This window comes from Carcharhinus amblyrhynchos, chromosome 27, assembly GCF_965287045.1.
Source record: "Carcharhinus amblyrhynchos chromosome 27, sCarAmb.v2.hapA, whole genome shotgun sequence".
NCBI lineage: Eukaryota > Metazoa > Chordata > Chondrichthyes > Carcharhiniformes > Carcharhinidae > Carcharhinus > Carcharhinus amblyrhynchos.
In genome coordinates, this window is record NC_137350.1 from 4,844,687 (window position 1) to 4,861,712 (window position 17,026).

At 49.2% G+C, this 17,026-nt stretch overlaps 1 protein-coding gene across 1 annotated transcript in view; it reads right to left on the reverse strand.

Moving 5' to 3' along the window:
• Positions 1-2,949: 2,949 nt before the first annotated feature.
• Positions 2,950-17,026, reverse strand: part of LOC145358995 (parathyroid hormone/parathyroid hormone-related peptide receptor-like) — a 77,380-nt gene continuing 63,303 nt past the window's right edge. Inside the window, exons 13-15 of the mRNA XM_080213353.1 lie at positions 16,161-16,302; positions 7,704-7,745; positions 2,950-3,297 (exon numbers count right to left, since the gene is read on the reverse strand). Coding sequence (XP_080069479.1) covers positions 2,950-3,297; positions 7,704-7,745; positions 16,161-16,302 — 532 coding nt within the window. The remainder of the gene's footprint in view (positions 3,298-7,703; positions 7,746-16,160; positions 16,303-17,026) is intronic.

The following is a 17,026-nucleotide window of genomic DNA, read 5'->3' on the forward strand; positions in this document are numbered from 1 at the left end:
GGCGCTGTGAGGCACCGGTGCTAACAACCGTGCTACGCAAAAAATAATTCTGTTTCTTTGGTTTACTGAGGAGCGCTGATTTATTAGTTAGGCTATATTGTTCCAAGTTTCAGTTATACCAATTAAACGATTGATCAGAAATTGTGGAAAGGATCGGAGACTTTCAGCTGGATCTCGATTTAATCTTTTAAAAAAAATCACTCATGGGAGTCACTGGCAGGGTCAGCATTTATTGCCCATCTCTACTTGCCTGACAGCAGTTGAGAGTCAACCACATTGCTGTGGCTCTGGAGTCACATGTAGGCCAGACCAGGTGAATACGGCAGATTTCCTTCCCTAAAGGATGTTTGTAAACCAGATGGGTCTTTCCCCAACAATCAACAATGGTTTCAAGGTCATCAGCAGATTCTTAATCCTAGATATTTTTTTATCTGAATTTAATTTCCACCATCTGCCATGATGGGATTCGAACCCAGGTCCCCAGAACATTAGCTGAGTTTCTGGATTAATAGTCTAGTGATAATACCACTAAGTCATTGCCTCCTCTATTCCCCCTGGATACACTCAAATCTCTCCATTCAAGGCCCTAATACGATGGCTGCCCCAGTCAATATTGGGAAAGTTAAAATTCCCGACTATTACCACTCTATTTTTCTTGCAGCTATCTATGATCTCTTTACATATTTACTCCACAATTTCCCACTGACTATTTTGGGGGGGGGGACATCAAAGTGATCTCCCCCTCGTTATTTCTCAGTTGTACCCATAGAGACTCAGTGGGCGAACCCTCGGGTATATCCCCTCTCAGTACTGCCATGATGTTCTCCCAAATCAAAAACGCAACTCCCCTTCCTCTCCATCTTCCCGATAACATCTGTACTCTGGAACATTGAGATGCCAGTCTTGTCCCTCCCTTAGCCATGTTTCAGTAATAGCTATAATATCCCAGTCCCACTCACCCATCCATGCCCTGAGTTCATCTGCCTTGCCCGTCTCTTGTATTGGAATAAGCGCAGTTTAATCTGGTTTTCCCTTGCTCTCTGTCTTTCATTTGCCTGCTCTGTCTGGTACTAGGATTACTGACACTCCCTTTACTATTTAATGTGCTCTCTTTAACTTCCATGCTGTCCTCAACCTTCTCTTCTGTCTCCCCACTGCTTTGAGTTCCATCTCCCCCGTTAAACTAGTTTAAACCCTCCCGTGTGGATCTGGTAAATCTCACCGCCAGGATGTTACTCCCCCTCTGGTTCAGGTGTAACCCATCCCTCTTCAACAGGAAACCCCAGAAGAGATCCCAATGATCCAAAAATCTAAATCCCTGCCCCCTGCACCAGCTCTCAAGTCACGCATTCATCTGCCTCATCTTCCTATTCCTACTCTCGTTAGCATGTGGCACAGGCAGTAGCCCAGAAATGACCATCCTCGAGATCCTGCACTTTAGCCTTCTGCCTCACTCTCCAGATTCACGTCACTGATGGAGCCTGTTTCATGACCAATACAAGTACTGTTTAACCAGGATGGTTTGAACATAGGAACATAAGAAATAGGAGCAGGAGTAGGCCATCTAGCCCTTCGAGCCTGCCCCGCCATTCAATAAGATCATGGCTGATCTGAAGTGGATCAGTTCCACTTTCCCGCTTTCTCCCCATAACCCTTAATTCCCCTGTCTATCAGAAACCTATCTACCCGTGACTTAAATATATTCAACGAGGTAGCCTCCACCACTTCAACGGGCAGAGAATTTCAGAGATTCACCACCCTTTGAGTGAAGAAGTTCCTCCTCAACTCCGTTCTAAAGTGCCCCCCTACCTTATTTTAAGACTGTGCCCTTCAGATTTATTTTCCTTTCTAAGTGGGAAGAATCTCTCTACCTCTACCCTATCCATCCCCTTCATTATCTTATATGTCTCTATAAGATCCCCCCTCAGCCTTCTAAACTCTAACGAGTACAGACCCAGTCTATTCAATCTCTCTTCATAAGCTAACCCCCTCATCTCTGGTATTAGCCTGGTGAACCTCCTCTGCACTCCCTCCAAGGCCAAAATATCCTTGCGTAAGTGCGGCGACCAAAACAGCACACAGTACTCCAGCTGCGGCCTCACCAGTGCCCTGTACAGTTACAGGGCACTAAAGCCTAAAGACAGAATGACACAACTGCCGGCCATCTGTAGCGTGGCTATTTTAAAACGTAAAGACAGTTTCCAGAAGCTTCTTCAGGAGCAGGGTTTAAAGTTATGAACATGACGTGACTTTACTGGGCAGCAGTGGGTGGGCGTTTGTCAGTCATAGCAATGCGGAGTTAGCGCTATATCTCTACTTATTATCAGCGTGACGAATGTGTTTATTAGGCAGCAGAATTATTACTTTCTCACAAAATACAGGTCACTGGTGTTTATTGAATGGGGTCATTTCATTGTATTAGTCTCCGTGGAGGTGATACACATTTTAATAGCAGCCTCTGACTGGTATCTGGCTGTGAAATCAGACTGGCAATGTTGGCATTCCCAATGTTGAACAAGTCTACAATGAAGGAGACGGAATATTATCTGAGCGTAGGGTTGTATTTAAGGACGACCGCTTCTGTCTTTCCCACAATCGCTCAGTAAATATGTGCGGAATGTCCAAACGCAGACGACCTTCCTGACCCCGGGGGTTAGCAGAAAGTCAGCCGGGGGTATTTCTTAAAATCGACGCGATATTTACCCTTTCCCCAAAATGTAATCCTGTCTCTCGGTGAATTGTTACCCATGCCTCTGATATACCCAATCTGCACTGAGCAAAAACCGGCTCAGCGGAGCTTCGGAGATGCATAATGCCAGGATGGGGATCCTCGTGAACCCTCTTCAAATCTAATTTGACCCTTAAACATCACTCGCCACCACTATTCAGCTCAACATGCAATGTTGCTGTTTATTCAGTAAAGTTTCAAGCAGTAATACAGTTGGTATTTTATAGCACAGTTTCCCACTGGTTTTGCACAGATTTGTCTTTCTGCTGTTCCCGACCCTCTCTCTTCCTCCTGATGTTCTCCAGATGGGGGGAGGGTGCAGAGTTTTCTGACTGGGAAGTGCTGGTGATGTAGATTGGCAGGTTGGAGAAGGAGGGCAGTGGCAGTGCCGAGTGCCTGGTGCTGGTATGCAGCGCAGACACTCCTCTAGTGGCTACACTGGTGCTGATACTATTGGTGACGTGAGAGGTCGCTGCCCCGTAAGGGCAGTTGCTGCTAGCTTGCACCTTCTGATTAAAGTTCAGGCTTAGGTTCCTCCGGAACCAGGTTTTCTTTATCTCTGCCTGGACCTAGTGAGCACAGAATAAAAGACATGGTTATAGAGGGTGATGTGACACTTCTGCAATGGGGAAATGGGGAATAAGACCTTGTGGAGTTGATGTTGACACAAAATGATAACTTTGCACTGTTTGTAACAATACTCTTGACTCAAAGCTCATGGGATTGAACCCAGCCCCAGACACTGTCGCAGACGCACCGTCCCAGACACTATCGCAGACGCACCGTCCCAGACACTATCGCAGACGCGCCACTCCAGACACTGTCACAGACGTGACATCACACTGTCACAGACGCGCACCCCCAGACACTGTTGCAGACGTACCGCCCCAGACACTGTCGCAGACGCACCGCCCCAGACACTGTCGCAGACGCACCGCCCCAGACACTGTTGCAGACGCACCGCCCCAGACACTGTCGCAGACGCACCGCCCCAGACACTGTCGCAGACGCACCGCCCCAGACACTGTCACAGACGCACCACCCCAGACACTGTCACAGACGCACCACCCCAGGCACTGTCACAGACGCACCGCCCCAGACACTGTCACAGACGCACCACCCCAGACACTGTCACAGACACACCACCCCAGACACTGTCACAGACACACCACCCCAGACACTGTCACAGACGCACCACCCCAGACACTGTCACAGACGCACCGCCCCAGACACTGTCACAGACGCACCACCCCAGACACTGTCACAGACGCACCGCCCCAGACACTGTCACAGACGCACCACCCCAGACACTGTCACAGACGCACCGCCCCAGACACTGTCACAGACGCACCGCCCCAGACACTGTCACAAACGCACCGCCCCAGACACTGTCACAGACGCACCACCCCAGACACTGTCGCAGACGCACCACCCCAGACACTGTCACAGACGCACCACCCCAGACACTGTCACAGACGCACCACCCCAGACACTGTCACAGACGCACCATCCCAGACACTGTCACAGACGCACCACCCCAGACACTGTCACAGACGCACCACCCCAGACACTGTCACAGACGCGCACCCCCAGACACTGTCACAGACGCACCGCCCCAGACACTGTCACAGACGCACCACCCCAGACACTGTCACAGACGCACCACCCCAGACACTGTCACAGACGCACCACCCCAGACACTGTCACAGACGCACCACCCCAGACACTGTCGCAGACGCACCACCCCAGACACTGTCACAGACGCACCGCCCCAGACACTGTCACAGACGCACCACCCCAGACACTGTCACAGACGCACCACCCCAGACACTGTCACAGACGCACCGCCCCAGACACTGTCACAGACGCACCACCCCAGACACTGTCACAGACGCACCACCCCAGACACTGTCACAGACGCACCGCCCCAGACACTGTCACAGACGCACCGCCCCAGACACTGTCACAGACGCACCACCCCAGACACTGTCACAGACGCACCACCCCAGACACTGTCGCAGACGCACCGCCCCAGACACTGTTACAGACGCACCACCCCAGACACTGTCGCAGACGCACCGCCCCAGACACTGTCACAGACGCACCACCCCAGACACTGTCACAGACGCACCACCCCAGACACTGTCGCAGACGCACCGCCCCAGACACTGTCACAGACGCACCACCCCAGACACTGTCACAGACGCACCGCCCCAGACACTGTCACAGACGCACCACCCCAGACACTGTCACAGACACACCACCCCAGACACTGTCACAGATGCACCACCCCAGACACTGTCACAGACGCACCACCCCAGACACTGTCACAGACACACCACCCCAGACACTGTCACAGACGCACCACCCCAGACACTGTCACAGACGCACCACCCCAGACACTGTCACAGACGCACCACCCCAGACACTGTCACAGACGCACCGCCCCAGACACTGTCACAGACGCACCGCCCCAGACACTGTCACAAACGCACCGCCCCAGACACTGTCACAGACGCACCACCCCAGACACTGTCGCAGACGCACCACCCCAGACACTGTCACAGACGCACCACCCCAGACACTGTCACAGACGCACCACCCCAGACACTGTCACAGACGCGCACCCCCAGACACTGTCACAGACGCACCGCCCCAGACACTGTCACAGACGCACCACCCCAGACACTGTCACAGACGCACCACCCCAGACACTGTCACAGACGCACCACCCCAGACACTGTCACAGACGCACCACCCCAGACATTGTCACAGACGCACCACCCCAGACACTGTCGCAGACGCACCGCCCCAGATACTGTCACAGACGCACCACCCCAGACACTGTCACAGACGCACCACCCCAGACATTGTCACAGACGCACCACCCCAGACACTGTCGCAGACGCACCGCCCCAGATACTGTCACAGACGCACCACCCCAGACACTGTCACAGGTGCACCGCCCCAGACATTGTCACAGACGCACCACCCCAGACACTGTCACAGACGCACCACCCCAGACACTGTCACAGACGCACCACCCCAGACACTGTCACAGACGCACCGCCCCAGACACTGTCACAGACGCACCGCCCCAGATACTGTCACAGACGCACCGCCCCAGATACTGTCACAGACGCACCGCCCCAGACACTGTCACAGATGCACCACCCCAGACACTGTCACAGATGCACCACCCCAGACACTGTCACAGACGCACCACCCCAGACACTGTCACAGATGCACCACCCCAGACACTGTCACAGATGCACCACCCCAGACACTGTCACAGACGCACCGCCCCAGACACTGTCACAGACGCACCACCCCAGACACTGTCACAGACGCACCGCCCCAGACACTGTCACAGATGCACCACCCCAGACGCATCAGAAATTTCAGTGTGCTGAACCTCAGCAGCAGAATTTGGAGGTTTCTCAGTAAGTTCTCACTGACGTGTACCCACTATATATACAGACAGAACAAACTGATGATATTAATAGGGGACTTTAACTTAGGGCATAAGTTTAAGGTGAGAGGGCAGAGATACAAAAGGGTCCAGAGGGGTGATTATTTCACACAGAGTGTGGTGAGTGGAGAGAGCTGCCAGAGGTAGTAGTAGAGACGGGTACAATTATGTCTTTTGAAAAGCATTTAAACTGTTACATGGGTAAGATGGGTATCGAGGGATATGGGCCAAATGTGGGCAATTGAGACTAACTTAGTGGCAAAAACTGGGCAGCATGGACAATTTGGGCTGAAGGGCCTGTTTCCATGCTGTAAACCTCTGTGATTCTAATCAGAACCTGTTGTTATCAATTATTGCTGTCACAAAACAATAGGTAGTTACGACACAGTGTTTGATTTGCCACTGCTGCAGAAAATGCTGGAAAAACACTAAGATTTGTAGAGGGGACAAAATGAATGTTTCAGGAATGGACCAACCAATGGGGTTGACTGTGAAACATTAACCTGCAAAGATTTGTATTTCTGCAAAGAGAGCGTAAGGAGGATACAGAGAGACACGGTTGGTTTAAGTGTGTGGGCAAAGATCTGGCAAATGGAGCATAACGTGGGCAAATGAATGAATGAATGAAAATGAAACATTATCTAAAATGGTGAGAGACTGTAGAGCTCTGCCGTGCAGAGGGGTCTGAGTACATGAATCACAAAAGGTGAATGTGCAGGAACCAAAAGTAATTGGGAAAGCTAATAGAATGTTATTTTAGTGTGAGGGGAGTTGGTTACGGGAGGTTGTGCTTTAGTTGTACAGAGCATTGGTGATACCACATCCGGAGTACTGTAACGATCTTATTTACAGAAATATGTAAGTGCATTAAAGCAGATCAGAGAAGATCCACTGGACTGATAACTGGAATAGGTGGATTGTCTTATGAGGAAAGGTTGGACAGGCTAAGCCTGTATCTACTGGAGTTCAGAAGAATAAGAGGTGACTCGATCGAAACCTTTAAGATCCTGAGAGGTCTTGACAGGATGGATTTGGAGAGGATGTTTCCTCGTGTGGAAAATGTAGAAAAAGGTCAGTATTTAAAAATAAGGACTTGCCCATGTTAAACGCAGAGGAGGAGAGTGTTTTGAACTCAGGTCTCTCTGGAACTCTCTTCCTCAGAGAGTCTGAATATTTACAAGGTAGAGGTGGTAGATTCTTGATAAACAAAGGGGGTGATTGGTTACCGGGGATAGACAGGAAATTCCAGTCAGAGCAGTCATCACCTCATTGAATGGTGGAGCAGGTTTGAAATGGGCTGAGTGGCCCACTCTTGCCCATAACGTATGCGTCCTAACTCAGGAAAGTGTCCCCAGGCACTTTGCAGAAATACAGTATTTGATTCCACCTACATGAGGAGTTAGTCTGAAATGGGAGGGTTTAAAGAAAGTCTTAAAAAGTTTAGGCATTGCAATGCTCTCCAGTATTCTCTGCTTTCCGGTTGGTTGAGGTTTTGTGACTCACCTCCCCATTGCAGAAACAGTAAATCAGAGCAACGAAAAAGCCCTGTTTGGAGAAGGGAAAAATAATTAGATTCAGTACCAGAGAACAGCAGACAAGGCCACTCAGCCCATTGAATCTGTGCTAGCCCTTTTGAAGAGCAGTCAATCCCACCCTCTCCAATCTCACCCTCTTCTTTTCCCAAATTCCTGCCATTTACCTCCTTTCCCTCCTTCAAGGTTGAACGCTCCTATTGAGTTTGTATCCAACACCCTATCACACAATGTATTCCAAATCTTAAACACTCACTGTATAAAACTACTCTTCGTCCAGTCCATAAGAATACAAGAGGATGTTGGCTTCGCTTCTTTTGCCAATCAGCTTAATCTGTGCTTTGTGAGACCCCGTCAGCCTTTAAAAAACAATTTCTCTCTATTTACTCCACCTAAAGCACTCAGGAGTTTGAACACCTGAATCAAAGGGAGGCACGGTAGCACAGTGGTTGGCACTGCTGCTTCATGGGTCCTGGGTTCGATTGCTGGCTCGGGTCACTGTCTGTGTGGAGTTTGCACATTCTCCTCGTGTCTGTGTGGGTTTACTCTGGTTTCCTCCCACAGTCCAAAGACGTGTGGGTTAGGTTAATTGGCCACGCTAAGTAATTGCCCCTTAGTGTTCAGGGATGGGTAGATTAGTGGGTATAATATATGGGGGTAGGGCCTGGGTGGGATTGTGTTTGGTGCAGACTTGAAGGGCCTCTTTCTGCACTGTAGGGTTCTATGATTCAAAGCTTTTTCTTGCCCTCTCCATTATAAGGAGACCTCATCAGCAATCCCTTCAGAATCTTCACAGCCCAGTGAGAGTGGTGGCCAGTTTCGGACACAATACTCCAATTGGAGCTGAACCAATGTTTCAGCTTCCTGCTGTTTATAAAGCTCAGGATCCTGTAAGGTTTATTTACAGTGTTGTTAACCACTCCTGTCACAGGTCTCTCTGTTTCTTCTCCATTTAGCTTGCATTGTCTTTGTTCATTCATTCCTCCAACCAAAATGCATCACCTCACAACTCCCTGTGTTGAGTTTTATTCAGCATGTTTCCATTCACTGCATCAACTGTCCGTATCCTCTTAAAGTCCAGCTTGGCCACTGTTTACCTTATTTCCAAGTTGCTTCTCAGCTGCAAGTTCAAAAATGTTGCCCTTATGGTGTTCTTCCATTTGTTTCTCTGTGACTATCGCTCGATTGCCCCGTGCCGTCTCTTGGTGTTGCTGGGTTGCTCTGGCTGAAGATCGTAAGGTTCCCCCGAGACCTGCACAGATTGACTCTGGAAGTGACGGACTCGGTGTAGTGGTTTAAGCTTTGTGCTGCAGTTAGGGCTCCCATCGTTATGATGTGATATAGAAAATCGCAATGCACCCACTCCTCCACCTATCTCCCCCTAGTTAGAGCCTCCTTTGTTTCATCCCAAATCTGGACAACTACCCTGGGTCTGCCCTTGGCCTGTGACATTACTAAATACAAAAAACAGCGTCCTGTGGTCGCAACGAGATAATGAAGGGGATGGATAGGGTAGAGGTAGAGAGATTCTTCCTGCTTAGAAAGGATAGCAGGACTAGAGGGCACAGCCTCAAAATAAGGGGGGGGAGGGCAGTTTAGATCAGAGTTGAGGAGGAACTTCTTCGCTCAAAGGGTGGTGAATCTCTGGAATTCTCTGCCCGTTGAAGTGGTGGAGGCTGCCTCGCTAAATATATTTAAGTCACGGGTAGATAGGTTTCTGATAGACAGGGGAATTAAGGGTTATGGGGAGAAAGCGGGAAAGTGGAACTGATCCATTTCAGATCAGCCATGATCTTATTGAATGGCGGGGCAGGCTCGAAGGACTGGATGGCCTACTCCTGCTCCTATTTCTTAAGTTCTTAACCAATTAGCCAGCACCCTAGTCAAATCCCAACAATGCCACCTGGAACTTGGCACCTTTCCCACCATCAGATAGGTGGCAAAGTGATGACATAACTGGGTGGTTAATCCAGAGACTGGCACTCATCATCTGGAGACTTGACTCACTGTTTGAGTGACTGGGCCTGGCGCGCCCAAACTGGAGGCGATATTTCGATCAGCAGATGTGGGCAGGAGTGTGCCCACCCGAACAACCAAAAAACTGATTTTAATTAGTTAAGCAGCAATTGCCTGGGATTTTCCATGGTGTTCCTGCCTGACAATATCCTGGGTATTGACTTGTGTTTCAGAACCAGCCAAGTAACCTGTTCCAACACAGAGGGTAGCGACAACACTGGCATCCAGCCAAAGAACTGAGGAATTGCCCAGGTATGTCCTGGATAAACCCAATCTGACCAATGACAGACCCATCCATTGGGACTGTTCTTTTCATTGGTTTGAACGAGGATCTCAGACCAAATTGAGATCAATGGGAATCAGGGTGGGGAGAAACTCTCCATTGATTGGAGTCATACTTGGCACAAAGGAAGGTGGTAGTGGTTGTTGGAGGTCAATCTTCTTAGTTGACCTCGGGGTGTTAATTACAAGGGGAATGAAGTTGGGAAGAACATAAGAACATAAGAAATAGGAGCAGGAGTAGGCCATCTAGCCCTTCGAGCCTGTCCCGCCATTCAACAAGATCATGGCTGATCTGAAGTGGATCAGTTCCACTTTCCCGCCTTCTTCCCATAACCCTTAATTCCCCTGTCTATCAGAAACCTATCTACCCGTGGTTTAAATATATTCAGCAAGGTAGCCTCCACCACTTCAACGGGCAGAGAATTCCAGAGATTCACCACCCTTTGAGTGAAGAAGTTCCTCCTCAACTCTGATCTAAACTGACCCCCCCTTATCTCGAGGCTGTGCCCTCTAGTCCTGCTGTCCTTTCTAAGCGGGAAGAATCTCTCTACTTCTACCCTATCCATCCCCTTCATTACCTTATACGTCTCCATAAGATCCCCCCCTCATCCTTCTAAACTCCAACAAGTACAGACCCAGTCTATTTAGTCTTTCTTCATAGGCCAACCCCCTCATCTCTGGTATCAGCCTAGTGAACCTCCTCTGCACTCCCTCCAAGGCCAAAATATCCTTCCGCAAGTGCGGCGACCAAAACTGCACACAGTACTCCAGCTGCGGCCTCACCAGTGCCCTGTACAGTTGCAGCAAGACCTCCCTGCTTTTATATTCAATCCCCCTCGCTATAAAGGCCAGCATCCCATTTGCCTTCCTGATCACCTGCTGCACCTGCAGACTGGGTTTTTGCGACTCATGCACAAGGACCCCCAGGTCCCTCTGCACCATAGCATGTTGTGTGCTAGTGTTGCTAGTGCTGTACAGAGCATTAGTTAGACCACATCTCGAATACCGTACACAGTTTTATTCTCCTTACTTAGGAAAGGATATTATTGTATTTAAAACAGTTCATAGAGAAGGTTCAACACCTTCCTGGGATGAAGGCGTTATTTTTGGAGGAAAGGTTGGGCCTATTTCCCTTGGAGTTTAGAAGAATGAGAGGCGATGTTATTGGTGACAGGAAACATTACTGAAAGGACAGACAGTGGACAGGCAATGATAGGCATTTAAATAATGAATAGGTGAACTCCAGAAGTTGTTTATTCCTGTTTGGCGCAGGAGTGGTAAGGAAATTGTGGCCAAACCATGGCTTACAAGAGAAATTAGAGATAGTATCAGATTCAAGGAAGAAGCATACAAATTGGCAAGAAAAAGCAATAGAGCTGAGGATTGGGAGCAGTTTAAAATTCAGCAAAGGAGGGCCAAGGGATTGATTAAGAAGGGAAAAATAGAATTTTAAAGTAAGCTAGCAGGGAACATAACTGTAAAAGTTTCTACAGGTATGTAAAGAGAAAAAGATTGACAAAAACAAATGTAAGACCCTTACAGTCAGAAACAGGAGAATTCATAACGGGGAATAAAGAAATGGCTGAGGGATTAAATTTGTACTTTGATTCAGTCTTCACAAAGGAAGACATGAATAATGAATATGACATGAATAAGCACTTGGAGTATTGCGTACAGTTCTGGTCGCCGCATTATAAGATAGATGTGGAGGCATTGGAAAGGGTGCAGAGGAGGTTTACCAGCATGTTGCCTGGTATGGTGGGAAGGTCTTATGAGGAAAGGCTGAGGGACTTGAGGTTATTTTCATTAGAGAGAAGAAGGTTAAGAGGTGACCTAATTGAGGCATACAAGATGATCAGAGGGTTAGATAGGGTGGATAGTGAGAGCCTTTTTCCTCGGATGGTGATGGCTAACACAAGGGGACATAGCTTTAAATTTAGGGGTAATAATTATAGGACGGATGTCAGAGGTAGGTTCTTTATTCAGAGGGTAGTAAGGGCGTGGAATGCCCTGCCTGCAGCAGTTGTGGACTCGCCAACTTTAAGAGCGTTCAAATGGTCAGTGGATAGGCATATGGATAACATTGGAATAGTTTAGGTTAGAGGGTCATTAGATTGGTTCCACTGGTCGGCGCAACATCGAGGGCCGAAGGGCCTGTACTGCGCTGTAATGTTCTATGTTCTAATGTACCAGAGGTGCTGAGAGAAATGTGTTTCAGTAAGGAGCTGTAGGAAATCAGTATTAGTTTTGGGGAAGTTGATGGGATTGAAGGTGGATAAATCTCCAGGTCCTGATGATCTTCAACCCAGAGTACTTAAGGAAGTGGCCCTGGAAATAGTCGATCCATTGGTGGTTATTTTCCAAAATTCTTTGGATTCTGGAATAGTTCCTACAGATTGGAGGGTAGTTAATGTAAGCCTGCTATTCCAAAAGGGAGGTAGAGAGAAAACAGGGAGCTATAGACCAGTGAGCTTAAGTGGGGAAGTTGCTGGGAGTCCATTATCAAGGATTTCATAGATCGGCATTTGGAAGGCGGTGGGATAATCAGACAAAGTCAGCATGGATTTACAAAAGGGAAATCATGCTTTTTCAGACTTGTCAGGAATCAGGCTGGTTCCTGGTCTGTGTATAAGTCGGTTAGGATTGTATTCACTGGAGTTTAGAAGTGTGAGAGAGGATCTCATAGAAACTTATACAATTCTAACAGGATTTGACAGGGTAGATTCAGAAAGAACGTTCCCGATGGTGGGAGGAGTCCAGAACTAGGGGTTCATAGTTTGAGGCTACGGGGTAAATCTTTTAGAACTGAGGTGAGGAGAAATTTCTTCACCCAGAGGGTGGGGAATGTGTGGAATTCACTCCCACAGAAAGAAACTGAGGCCAAAACTTTGTCTGATTTTAAGAAGAAATTAAATATAACACTTGGGCCTAAAGGATAATGGGGGTGTGGGGGCGGAAGAGAACAGGATATTAAATTCGACGATCAGCCATGATCAAAATGATTGGCAGAGCAGGCTCGAAGGGCCAAATGGCCTCCTCCTGCTTCTAGTTTCTATGTAAAACATACAAGATCCTGAGAAGGCTTGATCAGGTGGATGTTGAGAGGATGCTCCCCCATCTGGGAATGACTAGAACTAGAGTTTAACAATATGGAGTCTCTCATTTAAGACAGAGGGTTGCTAAACAGGGAACCACTTCCGCCAAGAGAGCAGTGAATCTAAACGGAGTTAGATTTTTACTCAACAAGACCAGATACTGGGCAACACGACAGCTCAGTGACTATCACTGTTTGCTGTGCAGATACATGGATTTGGGCTGGTGTCTGTGGGAGTTTGCGCATTTTCCCCGTGCTTGTGTGGGTTTTCTCCAGGTGCTCCGGTTTCCTCCCACACCCCAGAGATGTGCTCTTAGGCTGATTGGTGTAACAGATTGCCCCTAAATTAGTCTCCCCGCGATCTGGTTTCCAATGTGGAGTGCCAGAAGCGTAGACAAGGGTCATGGGTGGAAGAGGGGACTGACAATGTTAAGATGGCGGCGCGGGCTCGTTGGGCCAAAGGGCCTGTTTCCCGTGCTGTGTTGTTCTTTGTTCTTTGTAAGAGGCTAAGGATTACGGGAGAGAAAGGAAAGTTAGCGTGAAGGCACAGTTAGATCAGCCATGATCACATTGAGTGGCTGGAGGGCCAGAATGGCCTATTCCTGCTCCTAATTCTTGTGTGGGCCCAACCCAATGATCTTTATCTGCTTTATCAATGACTTCCTCTCTACCGTAAAGTCAGAAGCAGGGACGTCCACTGATGATTGCAAAATGTTCAGCACCATTCTCAATTTGTTGAATACAGGAGTATCATATGCAGAAAGAATTGGACAATGTTCGAACTTGGATCGAGAAGTAGCGAGTAACATCCGTGCCACAAATGTACCAGGCAATTATCATCTCACTAAAAGGGAGTTTGACAATCTCCTTTGACGTTGCAAGGTAAATTCATTGAATCCCCCACCATCAACATCCTGGGGGTTACCATTGACCAGAAGCCTCACTAGACCAGCCACTGTGGCTACAACAGCAGCAGAAGTGAACAACCTCACTTCATGGACCCACATATCCCCCACTCTACCAAGCCAGGGGTCAACCCTGGTTCAATGCAGAGAGCAGGAGGACATGCCAGGAACAACATAACTAAAACTGAGGTGTCAACCTGCTGAAGCTACAAATATTTCTGTGCCAAACAGCAAGTGATAGACAGAGCTCAGTAATTCTACAACCAACGGATCAGATCTAAGCTCTGCAGTCCTTTCATTTAGTCGTGAATGGTGGTGGATAATTAAACAACTTACTGGAAGAGGAGGCTCCACAATTATCCCCATCCTCAATAATGGAGGAGCCCAGCACATTATAGCAACAGATAGGGCTGAAACATTCGCAGCAATCTTCAACCAGAAATGTTAAGTGGATGATTCATCTTGGCCTCTTCCGAAGATCCCCAGCATCTCAGATGTCAGCCTCTAGCCAATTCGACTCACTTTATATGATATCGAGAAACAGCTAAAGGTACTGGATATTGCAGAGGGCCCTGACAATATTCTGGCAATAGACTTGTATTCCAGAACTTGCCTCTCCCATAGTCAAGCTCTTCCAGTACAGTTACAACACTGGCATCTACCCAACAATGTGGAAAATTGCCCAGGTCCTGTACACAAAAAGCAGGACAAATCCAACCCAGCCAATTATCGGCAAGACTATCCTCGATCATCAGTAAAGTGATGGAAGAGGTCATTAACAGTGCGATCCAGCAGCACCTGCTCAGCAATAAGCTGCTCAGTGACGCCCAGTTTGGGTTTCGCCAGGGGGTCACTCAGCTCCTGACCTCATTACAGCCTTGGTTCAAAAGAGCTGAATTCCAGAGGTGAGGTGAGAGGGACAGCCCCTGACATCAAGGCCGCATTCGACTGGGTGTGGCATCAAGGAGTGAAACTGGAATCGATGGGTACCAGGGGAGAGACTCTCTGCTTGTTGGAGTCACACCTGGTACGTAGGAAGATGGTGGTTGTAGCGACTGGAGGTTAATCATCTCAGCTCCAGGACATCACTGCAGGGGCTCCTCAGAGAAATGTCTAAGATCTCAATCAGCTGCTTCACCGTGACATCCTCGAGGGTAATTAGGGATCATGCTGGTCTGAATGAATAATTTTTAAGAATACAGACATCCATAGGGGCTGTATCTCATCGGAGGAAATTAAATGTGTTTGGGTAAGTTACAGTATAGAATTGCAGAATGGTTCCAGGTAGCGGGGCATTCGGCCCTCGTATTGGTGCTAGCCCACTGCCACAGCAATTCCCCTCTTGTCTTTTTCCTGGGAGCGCTGAGCATTTTCCCACAATGGGCAAATTCCATCTGAAAGGCATGGTTGAAGCTGCCTCGCCCACACTCACAGGCAACACATTCCAGATCCTAACCACACACTACCTGAGAACCTCTCGCCTCATCTCTCCATTGCTTCTTTTGCCAGTTATCCTAAATCCGTGCCCACTCTGCATAGAATCCCACCAGCGCAGAAGGAGGCCATTCAGCCCATCGAGTCTGCACTGACCACAATCCCACCTAGCCCCTACTCCCGTAACCCCACACATTTACCCTGCTAAGCCCCCTGCCACTAAAGGGCAGCTTAGCATGGCCAATCAACCTTAACCATGGATCTTTGGGTTGTGGGAGGAAACTGGAGCATCCAGAGGAAACCCACCCAGACACGGGGAGAATGTGCAAACTCCACACAGACAGTGACCCGAGGCCAGAATTGAACCTGGATCCCTGGCGCTGTGAGGCAGCAGTGCCAACCACTGTGCCACCGCGCCATCCCATCAAGTAACTTTGTCCAGACCCCTCATGATTTAGAATTGGAAATTGATCTGGGGGCCAGAATCAGGATAAGAACAGGAGTTTGGAGCCTGAGCCCAGAACTGAGAAAGTCCAGAGCGTACACTCCTGAGCTTAAAGCACAGAATCCAGTGCCCCCAGCCCACAGTCCAGTGCCCAGTACACATACCCACGAGCACAGAACCTGAAGCTCAGAGTTTGGATCGCAAATCTTGAGCCAACAACAAGTGCCATAAATCCAAAATTCGGACTCCTACCTGGGAAGAGTTGAAGAGCATCTCATAATGCATCTGGATTTGCCAAAGGATCCCCGACACAGCAGAGTATGGCATTGCCATGAAAAGCACGTAATGGACCCCGAAGAGTGGCATGAGGACAAGTGTGGATTTCAGCAGCTTCCTTCATGAGAAACAAATCAGATTGAAATTCAGGAACGTACAGCAATGGCAGAGTGAGTCACACTCTGAGTGAGCACTGCAGCTTTTATCATCACAGCCAGAGCACACTGTCCTATGGCACAGGGCCCAGAGCGCGCTGTCCCAGAGCACAGGGCCCAGAGCGCGCTGTCCCAGAGCACAGGGCCCAGAGCGCGCTGTCCCAGAGCACAGGGCCCAGAGTGTGCTGTCCCAGAGCACAGGGCCCAGAGTGTGCTGTCCCAGAGCACAGGGCCCAGAGCGCGCTGTCCCAGAGCACAGGGCCCAGAGCGCGCTGTCCCAGAGCACAGGGCCCAGAGCGTGCTGTCCCAGAGCACAGGGCCCAGAGCGCGCTGTCCCAGAGCACAGGGCCCAGAGCGCGCTGTCCCAGAGCACAGGGCCCAGAGCGCGCTGTCCCAGAGCACAGGGCCCAGAGCGCGCTGTCCCAGAGCACAGGGCCCAGAGCGCGCTGTCCCAGAGCACAGGGCCCAGAGCGCGCTGTCCCAGAGCACATGACCCAACAACCAGACTTCAGAATCCAGAGCCAAACACTCACGTCCACACCTGGAGTTCAGAATCTGGAATCTAGAACACAAAACCGCAGTATCTTGAACTTAGAGCATTCTAATGAATTTGTGTGTATGTGTGTGTGTGTGTGTGTGTGTGTGTATGTGTTCTGTGCGTGTGTGTGTGCACCTGTGTGCGTGTGT